At 32.0% G+C, this 17,236-nt stretch overlaps 2 protein-coding genes across 2 annotated transcripts; both read left to right on the plus strand.

Moving 5' to 3' along the window:
* The first annotated feature begins 813 nt into the window (after positions 1 to 813).
* On the plus strand, positions 814 to 9,068 carry LOC108329264 (zinc finger CCCH domain-containing protein ZFN-like). Its single transcript, XM_017563401.2, has 7 exons — positions 814 to 1,228; positions 2,073 to 2,230; positions 2,548 to 2,610; positions 3,820 to 3,939; positions 4,653 to 4,943; positions 6,307 to 6,624; positions 8,501 to 9,068. The coding sequence occupies exons 1-7, from the start codon at positions 1,180 to 1,182 to the stop codon at positions 8,780 to 8,782; spliced, it is 1,281 nt and encodes a 426-aa protein (XP_017418890.1). The 5' UTR covers positions 814 to 1,179; the 3' UTR covers positions 8,783 to 9,068.
* Positions 9,069 to 12,519: 3,451 nt separating this feature from the next.
* On the plus strand, positions 12,520 to 14,293 carry LOC108327827 (uncharacterized). Its single transcript, XM_052872315.1, has 3 exons — positions 12,520 to 12,661; positions 13,163 to 13,367; positions 13,623 to 14,293. The coding sequence occupies exons 2-3, from the start codon at positions 13,293 to 13,295 to the stop codon at positions 13,875 to 13,877; spliced, it is 330 nt and encodes a 109-aa protein (XP_052728275.1). The 5' UTR covers positions 12,520 to 12,661; positions 13,163 to 13,292; the 3' UTR covers positions 13,878 to 14,293.
* The last annotated feature ends 2,943 nt before the right edge of the window (positions 14,294 to 17,236 follow it).

Consider the following 17,236-nt stretch of genomic DNA (forward strand, 5'->3'; position numbering starts at 1 on the left):
TCCACTCCTTTCACCTTTTTTCTTCTTTTTCTTTATGCACCAATCACCACTCACCACATGATAATAAATATCAACCCATACATTTTATTTTCTTCCAAAAACAATTATTTCAACTTTATCAACACCATTAAATTAAAAACAAAACAACAAAATTAATAAATATACAATTCTTTTTCAATATAAAAATGGTTTTAATATAAATCATTACTACCTTTTACTTAAAGTTGTGTAGTAGAACTTTAATTTCAGATTATTAAAATCACACACTTCTGTTACACGATTACAATAATATTATTCTGTATAACTTAAAAAGAAAGAATAATTTCTATATTCTCAAGTTTCATTCTTGAAAAAATTGGTGAATAATTTGATTCTAATCATACGATAGTAGCATATTCATTTTTACCTTTTTCTTAATTTCTTTTGTACCTTACTTTTACTGAAAAAAAAATCAGCATTTTGAACAAAATACTTTTTTAAATAATTATTAAAAAATCAATATTTCCAAAAATTAAAATTGATAAACTTAAAACCAACTTTTTTCTTCTTTTTTCTCTCTATACTTTATAATATTTAATTTTTCTCTGAGCAAACAAAATTTCGTGGGCTGTGACAGAGAAGCACTAGGTCACGTGGGAGTGAAAAATCATTTTACCTTTTTATCGTTTCAATAGAGAATATTATTACATGGTGTTGACGCAAAAAAGGCTGAGAAGTCAAAATTCGAAAGTTAAATAAACAGGAAAAAAAGAAAAGAAAAAAAGGGCGTGGAAAAAGGAAACGGGGACTAATAGAGATAAACTAACGTGTGTTGTTGAAAACGCGGGGTGGAAAAAGCGAATAGCGTTGCAGTAACAGTAAGAGATGATTGGCGATGTATGATTGGTTGGTTTTTATTCCCTGTTCTCGTTTGTGGAGTGGAGAACACAAGGCCATCACCTCCCTTGCTTTCTTTTCTCTCTTTCTTTCCATGAACTTTTTTTTTTTTAATTTCTCATTAAAAGATTATTGATAATATTAATAATAATTATTATTTTTATTATTATTCATATCGGTTTTATTTAACTGTTGTTGTTGGTGGGGTGAACCGGTGAAGGGTGATCGTAGTTTAAGTGAGTGAGGGAGATGGAATGTGAAGAGTGAGTGACAGGGTGGTGATGATAGTATTATTATGCGTGTATGGAATTCGATGCCGCGATTCCCGTGTCCCGAGAGCACCTTCCTCAAGGTCCTTTGCTTTTTCTCCACACTTTTTTTTTCTTCGATTGTGATGAATAGCGTTGTTTCAATCTCCTTCGTTCGATCACGAGCGTTTTCGTGATCCATGTCGCGCCGATGATCGACGATGGATGATCGTCGCGCTTGTTTTTCTCCATATTTCGTTGTTCTGAGGTCTGATTGCATGATTCTGAGATCTGAGGTGCTTCGTTCCCTGTTTCTGTTTCTTTTATTTGTTTTGTAGACGTTAGGACTAACTTGCAATTTTTTTCTTCTTGGATTTCACTTCCCTGTGTTTGTGTTTTCTTAACAGCTTTCAGAATGTTTGTGTTTATGTTCATGCAATTTGGTTGTTCTGCCTTTTGACTGGCAATAGAAACTGCAATCGGAGCTACTTTTTTTCTAGTTCTCTTAAATTCAATTTAGTAATGAATGGAGTATAGTTAAAGTTTAGATGCTGTGGAGTACTTTTGTGATAAATTGTTATTACTGAACTGAACACTTTCTAATAATTAATATAGGTGCAATTTATGGAAACATTTATATTTTTTTAATGAAAATTTTAAAACTTAATTAAACCCTTTTTCACTAATTTCTTTTTTAAAAGAACCTAGTGTGCAGAAAGCATGGCAACTTTGGAAAAGCCTTTGGCTTATAGCATTCACAAACGGATTTTTCGTGCGGCTTGAATAAAATTATCAGACTTTAGAAAGTGTTCTCGAAAGTTAAATTTCATTCATATTCATAAGTGAAAGCCGAATTTGTATTACATTAATTAAAGTGACAAATGGAAATCTAGATTATAATGATGTCTCTTATGGAGAAATTGACTTGTTGATATCGTGTTATTTCAGATGCAATGTGGCAAATTAACTTAAGGTCAAGTGAAACAATGGAATCTGGACCTTATCCCGAGCATCCAGGAGAACCAGATTGTTCATATTACATCAGGACCGGCCTTTGTAGATTTGGAGCAACATGTCGATTTAATCATCCTCCTAACAGAAAGCTGGTATGATCCATGCAATGCTTTTGGACAAATTCTAATTATAAGTTAGTTGCATGTGTAAGCAGACCTAGAGGATAGACACACACACACACACTTGGGTGAATATAACTTGCATTTGTGTCTGCCTTTGTTTTTCTTTACACATCCATGATCTTTTCACGATTAAATTTATTTAGCTGTTTTCGCCTTTTTTAAAACAATTGTTGCTGGGTTGTAGATGGTCAAAATTATCTGGCTGTACTGGTGGTACTTTTCGTTTTGATCACACATTAACTAATTAGTATAGTTACCTGATAGTTTTTTCCTTTGAATAATATCAGGCTATTGCTGCTGCACGGATGAAAGGTGAATTCCCAGAAAGGATAGGACAGCCAGAATGCCAGGCATGTACTTGTTTCTCAATGAATGCATAAGGTGCTCATTGCTTGTTTATGTGCATGGTCTGTGATTTTTTAGGGTTGAATTTTATATGTTTTCAAATTGTAGATATTGGAATCCATAGGGTGCTTGGAATTTCTTGAGAGAATCCCTCTTAGATCCTCTGAATGTATACCTAAATCTGATTGCAATTCAAACCCCTGATACAAAATAGATCCTAAACTGTTGGGATAAGCGATAAGGATATGATCTATAAGGGACAGGTGATTTGGATCCTTCGTGAACATAGATGCTAGTTGATCATTACAGTAAACAAATGAAATAGTGATATCCCTAGAATGAATCGTCTCTTGTATAAGTTCGCAGTCAACACTGATGTGTTTGGTTAGCCCATAACTGGATACGAGTGCTTGAGAGATGCTGCTGGATTATGACTATATGTCTTTATTTTCTTCAACATAATCTCTTTCTGGAAGACCTCTTGATTATCTCTAGATCTGAATTACTGTAGCTCATTAGCTATCACATGGAAAGTGAAGGATTTGATTTGCAACAAAGGAATATCTATAGCCCAGTCATGATGAGATGGAGTAGCTATCCCACTAACCTACATTATCAGCATAAGTCTGCTGATAATGATCAGAACCCCAACATTTAGATACTTCAGTTTCTTATAAAAATATTGAAAGCATGTTTCTTTTGAAAAATGAAAATATCTCTAAATTTGGTTGTTTTAAACACTCTCTGGAATGGAGGTGGGGAAATGAGATCAAGCTGTCAACAAGTGCAGCATGTAGGCTATCCATTTACTGTACCTGTAGTCTCTGGAATTATTTATCCTGATTTATCTGAAACATGGTATATTTTGGGTTGGAAACTTAACAGTATTTTGAATTTTTTTTTTTCTGTATTAAAATGTTTTTTGCATAAATTTGAGGTTGTTACTAGATCTCTATCAAACATCAGTGCACTTTAGCATTCATCTCTCTGATAATCATTTAAACAATTTACTAGTTAAAGCACACTTTTTCATTTTAAATTATTTGTTTGTGTTAATAACTATTATTCTATATAATTATGTTATTTACAACCTTTATCCACTTTTCTTATTTGATTTTACAATTTATGCTCTTTGTGGGTATGATCAATGCTAGCATCAACCTTCTACTATTAAGAATATTACAAATCCTTATTCCCTTTTTTATGCTTTCCAGTACTATTTAAAGACAGGAACTTGCAAATTTGGAGCCACATGCAGGTTTCATCATCCTAGAGACAAGGCTGGGATTGCTGGAAGAGTTGCCTTGAACATTTTAGGCTATCCACTCCGCCCAGTTAGTATTGAATATTTACCTCTTATTTTTATATCTTAGATACAGCTAAGGAAGTATGTGTTTGTTAACTGTGGTCTTTCTTATTGATTGGTAGTTTGATTTATAGCATAATTAAATTGCCTGGCACACTTTTAGACTCAAAAAGTTTTAATTCAGATGCTGCTTCTTTCTATTCAGTATATGATAGAATACCAATTGATAAAAGTAGTAAAATATAATATTGAACACTGAAATCACACACAATACAGCAATACACATACTGTCCCACAGACAACACTTGTACTACAGCAATACACTTGCTGCTCCCAGAGATAAAAGTCTTCTATGAAGATTATTCTCTGTCCACAAGCTACAGCTAACTTCACGCTACTTAACTGCATGACATACTATAAGATATATAGTCCTTATACCTAATTACTGGCAATTATTATATGCAAATGACCTCATAAGTTCATAACAACCCCTAACTCTCAGTTTCCATCAGCATACATTTTCTAAATTGTGCTGGCCTTGCATACTTCTATTTTATGTCTAACTTGGAAGTTTTGATTGGTTGTTGATACTGGTGGTTAGTTTTATATTTTCTTTGTTTCTTGTTGATACAGAATGACCCTAAATAGATAATTGCTCTATTTAAAATCTGACACTTGATTGTTTGGTGTTGTTATTGATATTAATAGTTAATTCTGTATTTTTTATTCTTGCTGATGCAGAATGAGCCTGACTGTGCTTATTATTTAAGAACTGGACAATGTAAATTTGGGAACACTTGCAAATTTCACCATCCCCAACCAAACAATATGGTGCTTTCCATGAGAAGTTCTCCTGTTTATCCTAGTGTCCAATCTCCAACTACACCAGGTCAGCAGTCTTACGCTACAGGAATTACAAATTGGCCCAGTTCATCGTATATTCCTAGCCCTCGTTGGCAAAGTCCTTCAAGTTATGCTCCTTTAATTCTACCTCAGGGAATGGTTTCAGTTCCTGGCTGGAGTGCATACAGTGTAAGCTCGTTCATTCTTTTATAAGGAAGAAATAGAATGGTGTGATATTCTATGCTTGTGACAAATTGAAAGCTACTTTTGACAGGAGGAGAGTGTTTTAAGTTAAAAATGTTTTTTTTTTCGTTTTCTATAAAACCATTCACGTGCTTTAATCTAATGTCTGAGGTTTTGGAAACTTCGTTCATGATGACATGGTACACGTTGTAGTTTAGAGTTAAATTCTTGTTATCCTATAAATAAAAGTTAAGTTTTCAACAGAGGGTGAGTTTATGCTTAACTCAATCTCAAAAAACCAATTTGGTAAGGTAATGTTTGCATCTCACTTATATATTTTAATTTGACCTTATCCCTAGTTGATGTGAAATCTCTAAGACACCTCTTCATGACAAGAACGGCTCATTTTTAATGTGGGAATAGATATTTATGTATGGTTCGATAGGTGTCCAATAGCCAATGGTGTGATAGTCCCATCAGGTCTTGCTAGGACAGTTCTTTTGGATTTTATATGCTCTAATAGAATTTTAGAAAGTGTGGATTTTGCCTAACTTAGCCTCACAAAGTTGGTATGGTAAAGTGAAGTTTGCACGTCACTTATATTATTATAATTTAGTCTTATTTTTAGTGGATGTGAGATCTTTAATACTTTAAACCCAAACTACTCATGTGTGACGTGGATTTTAGATCTTCTCCCTCTAGTCCTTATTATAAGGGGTATTGATAGTCTTTTTTACAAGGCATTTTATAGTTTTTATATATAATATTAAATTTCTTTTTCTTGTTTCCTCCTATTAAATATTATGAGTAGGTGTGTTTTTTTTATAGTAAATATTGACAAAGGAATTTTAAAAGCTATTAACGATGGGGGTAAATTCGATATGTTCATATTTAAATAATCAACAAAGTGAGCTAAATTGATTACTTTTATTTGTCTTTGTGATTCTTTTAAAAGGTGTTTTATATTAAGGATGTGAGGGAGTACAACCATTCTGGTGCTTTAACCTTACAACTTAAACCTTTCAGAGAGTTGGTTCATTGCACCATTCATATTTCCTTAAGATTTTCATTTGCCTTTCTGAAGGGCCATTTGACTCTGGCAGTTAATTTTATTAGGCTATTAGGATATATTCCCATCCAATGTTCTTGTCATCGAGGTATTTTTGTTATGGAAAATTGATCTTGTAACTTGTTGGAGAAAAATTTTATTGCATTTATTTTTCAAATAATACATTGGTGTCGTCTATCAGATTTTATAATGAGCAATTATTAATACATGCCTCATGGAAGATACGTACTGAACTGTTTTTATAGATCTTGCTGTTACTAGTATGTACCAACATCCTGATTAAACATTCATTTTTTCCAGGGTCAAATGGGATCAGATAGTTCACAACAAACAATGGGAAATGGCCAAAGCTATGGAACCAATCGGCAAAGTGAACCAACCAATGCAGGATCCCAGGGAGCATATTCTCAATTTCGTTCTGGCTCTGTTCCTGTAGGTTTCTATGCGTTGCAGAGGGAGAACATATTTCCTGAGAGACCTGATCAACCAGAATGTCAATTCTACATGAAGACTGGAGATTGCAAGTTTGGTGCAGTCTGTCGTTTCCATCATCCACGTGAAAGGATGATTCCTGCTCCTGACTGTGTTTTGAGTCCTATAGGCCTTCCTTTACGTCCTGTGAGTTGAACTCCTGCTTTTGGATTCTACATGTCAAGTTTATATTTCATTGAGATAGATTATTTTTTTCACCTAAATATACACTTATGGTAGTTCTCCTAGATTGTGTTTAGTAAGGACTCGAATAAGAACTAGTTAAATTGGCGTGTAGCTTATTTCATTTACTACTTATTATTCTTTAGTATTTAAAATTTTCCATTATTTGAATTTAAATGATCTAATTCTAGCTCGTTTATAGATAGACAATTTGACATTACACATTTGTGGGACTATATGCAGGAATTTTAGGAGCCTGTGCTAGAAACATGGGTCCTTCGATTTAGGGCTTACATACATACATACATATATATATATATATACATACATATATATATATATATATATATATATATATATATATATATATATATATATATATATATATATATGATGACTAAATCAATTTAGGAGCTAAAGTGAGAAAAGTTGTAATTTGTAAGCCAAAGTGTTGCATATTTAACCATTTAAGGAAGACAGTTATACCTTTTGGTGTTCTGTCTTGATAATAAATTTTGTGGGTTTTCATAACATGTCTCTTCTTTAAAAGTTAGGCCACTAACTGGTTTCAAAAGTTATCGACATAGGAGAACATGATCTCATCAAGAGAAGTATAACTTGCTAGCAATCATAAAACGGTTTAAAATAAACATTTCTATCATGACGTGTGATAGATCCCCCCACCTGTGAAAATGTGTTCCGTTCGGAAGATATAACATGAGAAGCTGGGGATATGCTCCCTAACTAAGGGCAGGGACTTTGGGGACTGACTAATATCCTATGGGCCTAGATATCATGTTGGAGACAGGGAAAGGGAAGATGAAATGCAGGATTACATGGTATCAGTTTCTGTCAGGTTTCTATTGTTTGCTATTGACATTTTCATGAAATGAAAGAATCCAAAATCCAAATCACTCTATGTTGGAAATGGAGTATTTTTATCTTTAAATATTAATTAGTATGTCTCAGTTCTGTACGTCCTTCTATAAATGGTTTAAATCACAATAGATGAGAAGACCTATTGTTGAATCATGCAAGGGCATTTATAGATGTTTGTATCAACATAGATAGCAATTGTAAGTGCAACAATAATCTGAAGCCAACTTAATGATTTGCAATTGTACAAGTGAAGAAAAGAGATGATGAAAATTCTTGAACTTGGCTAGCCCTAACTCTAGTCCAAAAGTTATTGAAGGCTTAAACCTTTATAGGCCCTACTTTGGCCATATATTGGGAGAGCTGCATGGTCAGGTAGGTTGCAATGGGAAATTCACGAGGTTAGGTGGATTTTTGTTCTGTTGATGGTGATCCAATATGTAATCTTTGATAGATTATGATATCATCTTAATTTTAGGCTGGATATAACTCAACTTCAAAATTTAACTTTTGAGGTGAGGGTTGTATATGCTTTACCTTTGCCATATATATAGTCAATTTGGGATCTCAACGAAAATATTATCAATAGTATTTCAAGTGTGTAATTCCCCTTTCATGTCAAAATCAAATTGTGATATTTGATGTCATTGGTGTTGATTCCTGTGCTTAGCATCAATATGAATTATTTCATGTGTGTGATTCCCCTTTTATGTCTAAATCAAATTGTGATATTTGATGGCATGGGTGTTGCTTCCTGTGCTTAGCATATCATTCCCAAATGTGTCTGATGTTACTTCTTTCAACTGTGTGAAATGCATTAAAGTATTTTAACTAGATTTATGATTATTTGTTGATTGGAGAGAGAATATATGCAATTATTTATCACAGTATTGTCTTCACATGGATTTGATCTTTTTATCGAATTGGTGCATGCTAATAGAGGTTGTGTTCTATTTTCGTGCAGGGAGAGCCTCTTTGTGTCTTCTATTCACGGTATGGCATATGCAAATTTGGTCCAAGTTGCAAGTTTGATCACCCAATGGGAGTCTTTACCTATAACATATCTGCATCACCTTCAGCTGATGCCCCAGGGCGGCGAATGTTAGGTTCTTCATCAGGAACTTCTGCATTAAATTTATCATCAGAAGGACTTGTTGAGTCAGGCTCAGCAAATCCAAGGAGGCTTTCATTATCAGAGACTAGACAGATTCCTTCTGGTGATGATAACATTGATGAAGAGGGATAATGATGTCTCTTGGAAATGGGTTACTTGCTTTTTACAATTTTTTTCAGGGGAGAAAAGGGTAATCTGTAAATTGATTTTCCCATGCTGAAGGTGTACAGACTACAGAGTTCATGTGAAGCTGATTCTATCAACGTGCTATTTAATGCCGTTGACAGATTCAGTTGTTCTGAATTTCATGCTGTCACATTGTATAAATTTTACAAATATTTGTCACATTTGGTGGAAACCAAATGTGAACATTTCTTCAGTCCTTAAGTCAGTCTATATATTTAATGTTTTCCCAATATGTAAAAATTGTTTTTCTGAAAATCTGTAATGATCAATATTTGGCTCCTGTGTCAATCTTTCTTTGTTGCAGGTTTGAAATTCAGTGCAAAGACTATTCTATATGCGGTCTACTGTGCATAATAGAAATCTTTTTCAACAGCAAACCAACAGTATGATCAATATCCTTTTATTTTTTTCACATTTTTTGTATATTTCTAGTGTGCATACACATATTTTTTTCACACTCTAATCAGAATAGAAGAGCATTCTAATGAAGTCTTATTTGTTGTATGGGTGCATATTTTCTTCAGTCAAAATAAAGGCAACTGTTCTAAAATTTTATCTGTACCTTTACTTTCCTATGATATATTTATTCTTTTTGCAATGATTGATTGTCCTAGATAGAAATCGTTTTGCAGAAGTTGAAGGGAAAGAGTCCAAACTGTGAACTTTGTGGGTGGCAGAGGCCCGCTAATTTATGCTGTTTTGCAGATGCCAAGCCTCAGCGCCAATGTGACTTCTGTTCAGGCTACAAAATACTTAACTTAATGTTTCAATTAATTTTGGTGGGTGGATGGTCCTTTCTGGCTTGGAGTCCGATTATCATCAGTTCACATGCAATGCAATAACTAAATCATGGTCGGGAGTTTATTAGAAGCATCATTTCAGTGGCTGTATATACATGTATTTGATGTGTTGCTCGCTGATTCTAGTATGTGTTATCAATATGCTTACACAGGTACTGCGTCCATTCTTTCTCTTTTTATTTACTGAAACAACGAAACGGTGTAATGATCATTGTCACGAAATGCTCTTTTTTGCAGTCCTGTACTATACCCAAATCTGTAGAAGGGTGTTTCACTGCTCTAGTGTGCTAGTTTTCTGAATCTGAAAAGAATAAAGAAGTGCTTTCACTATTTTTTAAAACTCCAGTTTTTCGGAAAATATGAAAATTAAAGAACTTCTTTTATCAACTTGTTTTAAAAGTGTATTTTGTTCTGCATTCCTGTTGTGATTTCGCTTTGAGCTAGAAGTTAATAGTTACCTTTCATATTTTTGTGTGAAATGTACGTGATTTTTGGCTTGTGATGAGTTTTCAAGCACACACCGTCAGTTTATATCTTGATATTTCTTGTTGGGTGATAGCATGTTTGGATCAGGTCTATTTCAGTCAAAACCATGTCCATTTTGAAGTTGACGTGAAAGGTAATAATATTAGAAGTTTCAGATTTACATGTCACGGTTGCACGTTTTTACCTGCTTGTGGACATGGAACCAAACAGGTTATTATGAGTCAATTTGCATTTTCAAGTTTCATTGGTTAATAATAGTCCATAAAAATATGCAAGGCTTCTATGGGATACATCCTTTTAGTAGTCGGTTGGGGAGTCATTTGGGCTAAAATCTGAACTGCTTAGATTTCTTTTTTCTTTTAACGGGAAAATTGATTCAGATTGGATTTTTCTTTTGTGGGAAAATATTATTAAAAGTTTAAACCGTTGATAACACTAAACAGATGCCACATATTAACTTCCTAAAGCAAAAGGATAAGCAAATACGATAGATTGCTTATTTGCTATAAGTAATGTTGTGATTGTCACTCTCTAAACCATTCTGTTTTGCATCTAATTTAGTGCGTGCACGAATTTAAAGCTGTGTATGTCCTAAGGAATAAATCAGTTACTCTTTCTTCCTTTTCTATATTTGGTGACATATGGATGCGGAAGCCCCTATTAATGAAATACACTCAAAGGTGGAAAAAAAATGGAAAGTTGACGCTCAAACAAAAACTTTACAAATACAAAAAAAAAAAGTGTTCGGGAAATTTTTATTCATTATGAATACTTTATGCAAGTCAAAAAGTTTCTACTTTTCCTTAATGTATTGTGACTACTTTATGATTTTTTTTTGTCTGTTATATTTATCATATACAATAAAATCAAGCAAAGGCGCACATAATGCGTTTCTCATTAATATAAAGTAAAAAAATTTCAAACTGAGTAGTTGAGAGGTTTGTGAAATGTTGAAAATTCAAAGTCATGTGAAAGCGTATATACAGCAAAGGCCTTCTAGATAGAATTTATTCTTAGTTAAAAGGTGTCCAAAATTTTGAGATTAAAATGATCATTTAAAGGTCTAATGTTATTTTTTTATCCATTCGCGAATGCATACTTTTGTTAAGTAAAAAATTCTAATGGTGCATTTGATCCTCAAGTTTTTCAAAATTAAAGGATTTTGATCTATTATTAACATATAATCTAATTACTAACAAGTTTTACATGTATACGAGTGATAAAATACTGTTAATGACTTGTTCGCATGAAATATAACAATAAAAATTAGTTTTAAATTCACTTATTCTAATAACCATGTTGTCGATTACTATTAATCTTAGATAATATATTATCAGTGTATAAACATTGTTTAATTTAAAAAAAAAACTGAAGAATGTATGGCATAATTAAATTTTTATGACGATCAAAATAATACATCTGTAGAATTATAAAGATTAGAAGTAGATTTAAATTTTTTTAAGCATATTAGATTACTATTCGTTGTAATTTTTGCTTGTTGTGTGGAAAGGGAAGTAAGGAAGGAAAGAGAGACTGGAAAGTGAAATTATTTGGATGGAGGGAAAGTGACTGGATATTAATGAAAAACTTTTGGTAGGTTTGACTTATAGGAAAAATAAATTAAATTAATTATATAATATCATAAATGATCAAAATATTATTAATTTAATATAAAAAGGGATATTAACTAATACTTAAAAATAATTAATTGTTAATTAATTTACTTATTAAATAAAATTAAAATTGTAAATAAATTTATATATTTTAATTGAATTTTTATCAAAATTCCTATTGGATACGTTAAGAATATAACTTTTTTATGTTTTTTAAGTTGAATGTTTCCATTAACAAAATGTAATATTTCGACATCTTACTTATTCCAATGTTTTAAAATATGTGATGTGTTTTCGTTAATATAAAATGATACTGAAATTAATATAAAATAAAAAGTGATTCTTCTATTATATTTGTTATATTAAGATGATCATCTTGGTTAAAGTATTGTTTGCATCATCACTATTTATAAAATATTTTTTTTATTTAATATATTTTTGTTATTTAACACATTTTTAATGAAAATAATATAAATTAGTTTGATATTTAATTAATTACAATATCATTTTATATTAATAAAATAAAATACATATTTTTTAGCATGTGAAAATAAAAAAAATAAAATAAAAATAGTAATTATGTTGCAAAGTAAACAAAACAGTAGTAATCTAATTAAAAATATAAAAATATTAAATACTCAATAAATCAGAAAAATGTAATAAGAATTATATTAAAAGTATTAAAAAATAAATTATATATATATATTGTAAATGATCGAGCTCACTATTTTATAATCCCTGCCAAATAGCAAAAGACCATCTTATAGAAACAATCATTCCCAATGTTACGTAACCCTCTATGCCAGTGCCAAATTGCATGCTCTGGAACTCAAAATCCATTGAGATGAGAATATCTTTGTGAAGACCCGTAAGCTTGATGCAGATATAGATATAGTGCTTCTGTTCAACCCAATAAATATATTCAGGTCCACACTAATGTCTTTTGTTCTGTTTCTTTATTACAGCACCGAGGACACTTATTTTACTGCAAAATGCTTTCTCTTTTTAAAAATTCCTGCTTTTATTAGGTTTACAGACATTCACACATTTGGGTAGAAGAAAAACCAAAAGGAGTTTACACTTAACGTCAGTGAGGTGGAGAGAGAATTTGTTTCATATTCACAGTTAAATAATCTCACAGTTTCTCTCTCACTTTCTCTGTTTTTCTTGTGTTCTCTTTACCTCTTCAGACCAAAAGGGACACTGCCTGTGCTGTGGCCTCTGTTTTCAAGGGAAACCCTTGTTCTTGTTCCTGTCCTTGCCTTTTTTTTTTTCTAGCACCATCTTCCAACTTCCAACACATAATTAATTTTTTTTCAGTATTCTTAGTCTCTGCTCTTCCCTTGTGCAATCTGCAAAACCAGCTATTCTGTTTAGTTATCAAACCAAGCCTAAGCTCAAATATTATTTTTTATACATATAAATAGGCACCAAACATACATTTATGATACACCAAAGTGAAGCTCGTCCACTCAAGACAAGATTATCACCGGCCCCTTTCCATTCACAAACCTAAGAGCAAGAAGCACCTGTCACTGAACAACTAGCCAACCAACCATGATGCCTGTTCATGGCCTCATCATCTCCCTCATTTTTGTGTCCATTTTAGCCAATGAGGCAAGCTTGGTCCAAGTGAGTCTTCTCTCTCTCTCTCTCTCTCTCTCTCTCTCTCTCTCTCTATATATATATATATATATATATATATATATATATATATATATATATATATATATATATCTCTATTTCACACACAAAATTAAAAGTTTTCATTTTTTTCAATTGGGTTCTTCGATCCATCCACTTTCTTTGGTTCCCCTTGTACTGTTTCCTGTGAATTTTCTCTTGGGTAGTGCTGTAAATTGAAAAAGATTGTTTTTTTATGATTAGGAGGCAAATGGGTCATTTCCAATGGTGCCCTTGATGGAGGCTGGGAAGATGGAGATGATGATGATGATGAATGAGAGCAGAAGAAAACTAGGAAGCTTCCAGATATGTGCCTTGTGCACCTGCTGTGGTGGAGCAAAAGGGGTTTGCTTGCCCTCTCCTTGTTGCTATGCCATCAATTGCAACATTCCTCATAGACCTTTTGGCTTCTGCTCATTCACACCCAAGACCTGTAATTGCTTTGGATGCCATCTTTAGTCCCCCTATATAGTCTTATAATAATAATTTGAAAAAAAAAAATTGAGGGTATCTTTAGTTAATTCTGCTGCAAGTGTGAATGGGAAAGTGAAGTGAAGAAGAATATCTGTTCTTGGTTAGTTTGTTTATTACTATTAGTCATAATTATCATTTTGGGATTGTTATTTCCAGGAATTCTTTTTGCTTTCTGCTGTGCTCACTGGGATTTGTTAGAGGTGCCTGGAGATATAGCACATTGTCTGATTTGTCAGAATAGCAATATATGATATAATTATATGTAGTACATGGGGAATCAAGAAGACGTTGTCCCTTTATGTGGAGATACTGGGGTTCATGATAATTTTTCACTTTTTTGAATGATTATAGTAATGCAAGTGCTCAGTGAGGCTGTCGTTTGGCCAGGACCATGATTCAACTTTACAACTTATTCTCATTTTGTTTACACGACTTGTGCTTTCCTTCTTTAATTGTTTCATTTGTTTATTTTAACGATAAGATGTTCCAATGCAGATTGCACCATTGAGGGCTTTTTTAATTCAATATTATAATGCTTATTTCTCGTATCTATCAGTAGTGTTTTTCTGCTTCCACTACACCCTTTCTTCACCCTGCAATTACCTTCACTACCCCCACAGTATCTTTGCATCAGATTATATCACTAAGACTTCAACAAACATACACTCTCATTAAAAAATGTTCTTGTTCAATCAACTACTATGAAATCGTTATTAGTATGACTTTTGAGACAGTTATTATAAAAATCAACATGACGGAATGTGATAGAGTGATAGTGTTAAGGACTTTTGCACTATCAATGTGTGTATGTGTTATTAATTCTCAAATTTAAAACCTCTTATCTTAGTAGTAGTCATAAAAGCTTATTCTTGGTCTGTGATTTGTATCTTTACTACCACTGGTACACTGGTTGGATGCAAAAAATGAAAATTTATAGGCAAACTTGTAGGCAAAGTAAAACTGTGGCTGATGGACCATAAAACTGTGATGGTTATCAATTAGGGTGGTCCCAGAATTGATAAACAGGGCACCCTTAGAAGGAGACAACAGGGGCAGATGGGTTAGCATTTTATACTCACCTTAGATAGAGGGCACTGAGGAGTGCTAATTTTGGTGAAAAGCTTCCATGTTGATGAGTCTTAATTGTTGGTGGTGAAGATGGATGTGATGATATTAATGCATATTGGTATACCCAACCGTATACTATTATATTAAGGTGGGTGGTGGTTGGGTTGGAGAAGGGCAATTAAGCCTTTGCCACAACAAACCTACTTCTGCATTTCCAAGTTGTTGGTTCTCTGCTGTCTAAGCCACATGCATTAACACACTCAAACTTGGTCTTTGTAAGCTGTTCTATTGATGCATTCCTAGGATTTCTTGCTTAATACCAATACTACAAATTCTATAATGTTTATAGATGGTGTATCTTTGGTGGTGAAGTGGAGAGATATAATATCATTGAAACATGAGTTCAATCAATCTACGTAAAGAATTGAATCATTTTCAACTCAAAATATCAAGACACTTAGATTCGCATTGGATTCGTAAAAATAAAACTTCAATCTTTATTATTGCTGGGTCATATGAGGATTTGGAGTTGCATGAGAGATTGCTGTGAGTGAACATTGTTTGAGAATCTTTCTGACCTCATCTTGGCCACAACCCATGTGCATTTGAAAGCATATTTTAAGGATCAAACAGGAATGGGCTATGGCTGAATCATAATTTTGCCTTTTTTTTTTCATTATGAGCCAGCAAGTTGGTTGCATTGCATCTATGTTGATTGCCAAGTCCATGTGATTTTTAGTTACTCTCTTTGCACCACATACCCATCATATTATTTACTTCACCATCTTGCTGTTTTAATGTTTTTCTTCAGATATAGTTTCTTATAGAGTTCGTGTAATTGTGCCATAATCATGTAATTATGGTTGTAAGAAGAAGAGTTCGTGTAATTGTAATACAATTAGAACTGATGTCTTTGAATTGCTAACACCAATCTAAAGTTGGGTGGATTAATTTTTATTAAATAATCCATTTTAGTTAATTTTAATATTTTTCATCTTAATAAACTTTAGTGTTTAAATGGATTAGCTGTATTTTGCAGAACCTATCATTATTTTGAAAAGGACTTTCTAGAATATATTTTTTATATTACAAAAAGTCCATCAGGAGTCAAATATGAGAGACACCAAGCGGATAGGGATTTGACTAAATTTATCTTTGTTTACATGTAAAATTAATGTATATTTTTTATCTTAAAATATTATTTGGTATAATTTCTGTCTCAACATCCTTTATACTAGTAGTAAGCATACTTATATTGTTCTATGTATTTGTACTGTGATATTTTAAATATTAATTAATTAATTCTTTTTACAAAAAAATTATAATAAAAAATATTATGTTATTAATGATTCAATGTTAAAATAACATGTTTTTTCAATCATCAAATATTAAGAAAAATATTTGTACAGGTTTTAAAATAGAGTATCAAATAATAATACACAATTGAAAATTCATGACAACTATAATATATTTTTCAAAATATTGAGAAGGAAATTACTTTGAGAATCTGAATGAATATGAAGATATAAACAATTCAAACAATTAAAAGAGAATGGAAGATTGTACAATCAAATTAGTGCTATTCGTGAAAGTATAGATTTACAAGATTGAATCCTTTAAAATGAGAATAGAACATGCATATGTGACAAATATAAATAATAAATAAAGATATTAAAACTTGATAGATATGATCAACTGCACACCTTATAACTTATTTAATCTGATGAAATTATGTTTGCATTTTCTGAAATACAATACATTTTTTTAATGAAAAATTACACAGTAAAAAAATGTGTTATAAAAAAGAAACGATTATGTATATATAGTCATCTATACACATTAACTACATTTTCACCATCTAATGGTTACAATTATTTTTAGTTGTTCTTTATATAATATTAATTTAGTCAAATATAGTATGATTTTATCTATCTTTACGTTTAGTTAGTAACTCAAAATTAGAATTGAGCATTTATTGATTTTTGGCGACTGTCATTCATTAATTTGATAATAGATAATCGTAGGCGAGACTTTAGGAGGGGGACTGGCAGTGTGAACTAATTGAATCAGTTGCAGAAATTAGGGTTTTCAAAATGACAACCATGAATTCACACCATATCTATGCAAAAAATCACAAATAGTTCTTCAAACATTGTCATTTCAAACAATTATTCGAAGAACTAATAAAAGAACAAAATATTGTGTTTTCAAAACTAAAGTTTTGTGGAAAAATTTTCTTACATGTGTATCATTTAAATTATATTTATTTACATTAG

The sequence above is a fragment of the Vigna angularis genome, chromosome 2 (genome assembly GCF_016808095.1).
Source record: "Vigna angularis cultivar LongXiaoDou No.4 chromosome 2, ASM1680809v1, whole genome shotgun sequence".
NCBI classification, from domain to species: Eukaryota; Viridiplantae; Streptophyta; class Magnoliopsida; order Fabales; family Fabaceae; genus Vigna; species Vigna angularis.

Excerpts from the sequence above, each read along its gene's own strand:
- LOC108327827 (XM_052872315.1), top strand. The coding sequence starts at position 13,293 with ATGATGCCTGTTCATGGCCTCATCATCTCCCTCATTTTTGTGTCCATT. Across the intron at positions 13,368-13,622 it reads ATGAGGCAAGCTTGGTCCAA|GAGGCAAATGGGTCATTTCC; the intron begins GTGAGTCTTCTC and ends TTTTATGATTAG.
- LOC108329264 (XM_017563401.2), top strand. The coding sequence starts at position 1,180 with ATGGAATTCGATGCCGCGATTCCCGTGTCCCGAGAGCACCTTCCTCAA. Across the intron at positions 1,229-2,072 it reads CCGAGAGCACCTTCCTCAAG|ATGCAATGTGGCAAATTAAC; the intron begins GTCCTTTGCTTT and ends GTGTTATTTCAG. Across the intron at positions 3,940-4,652 it reads TAGGCTATCCACTCCGCCCA|AATGAGCCTGACTGTGCTTA; the intron begins GTTAGTATTGAA and ends TTGCTGATGCAG.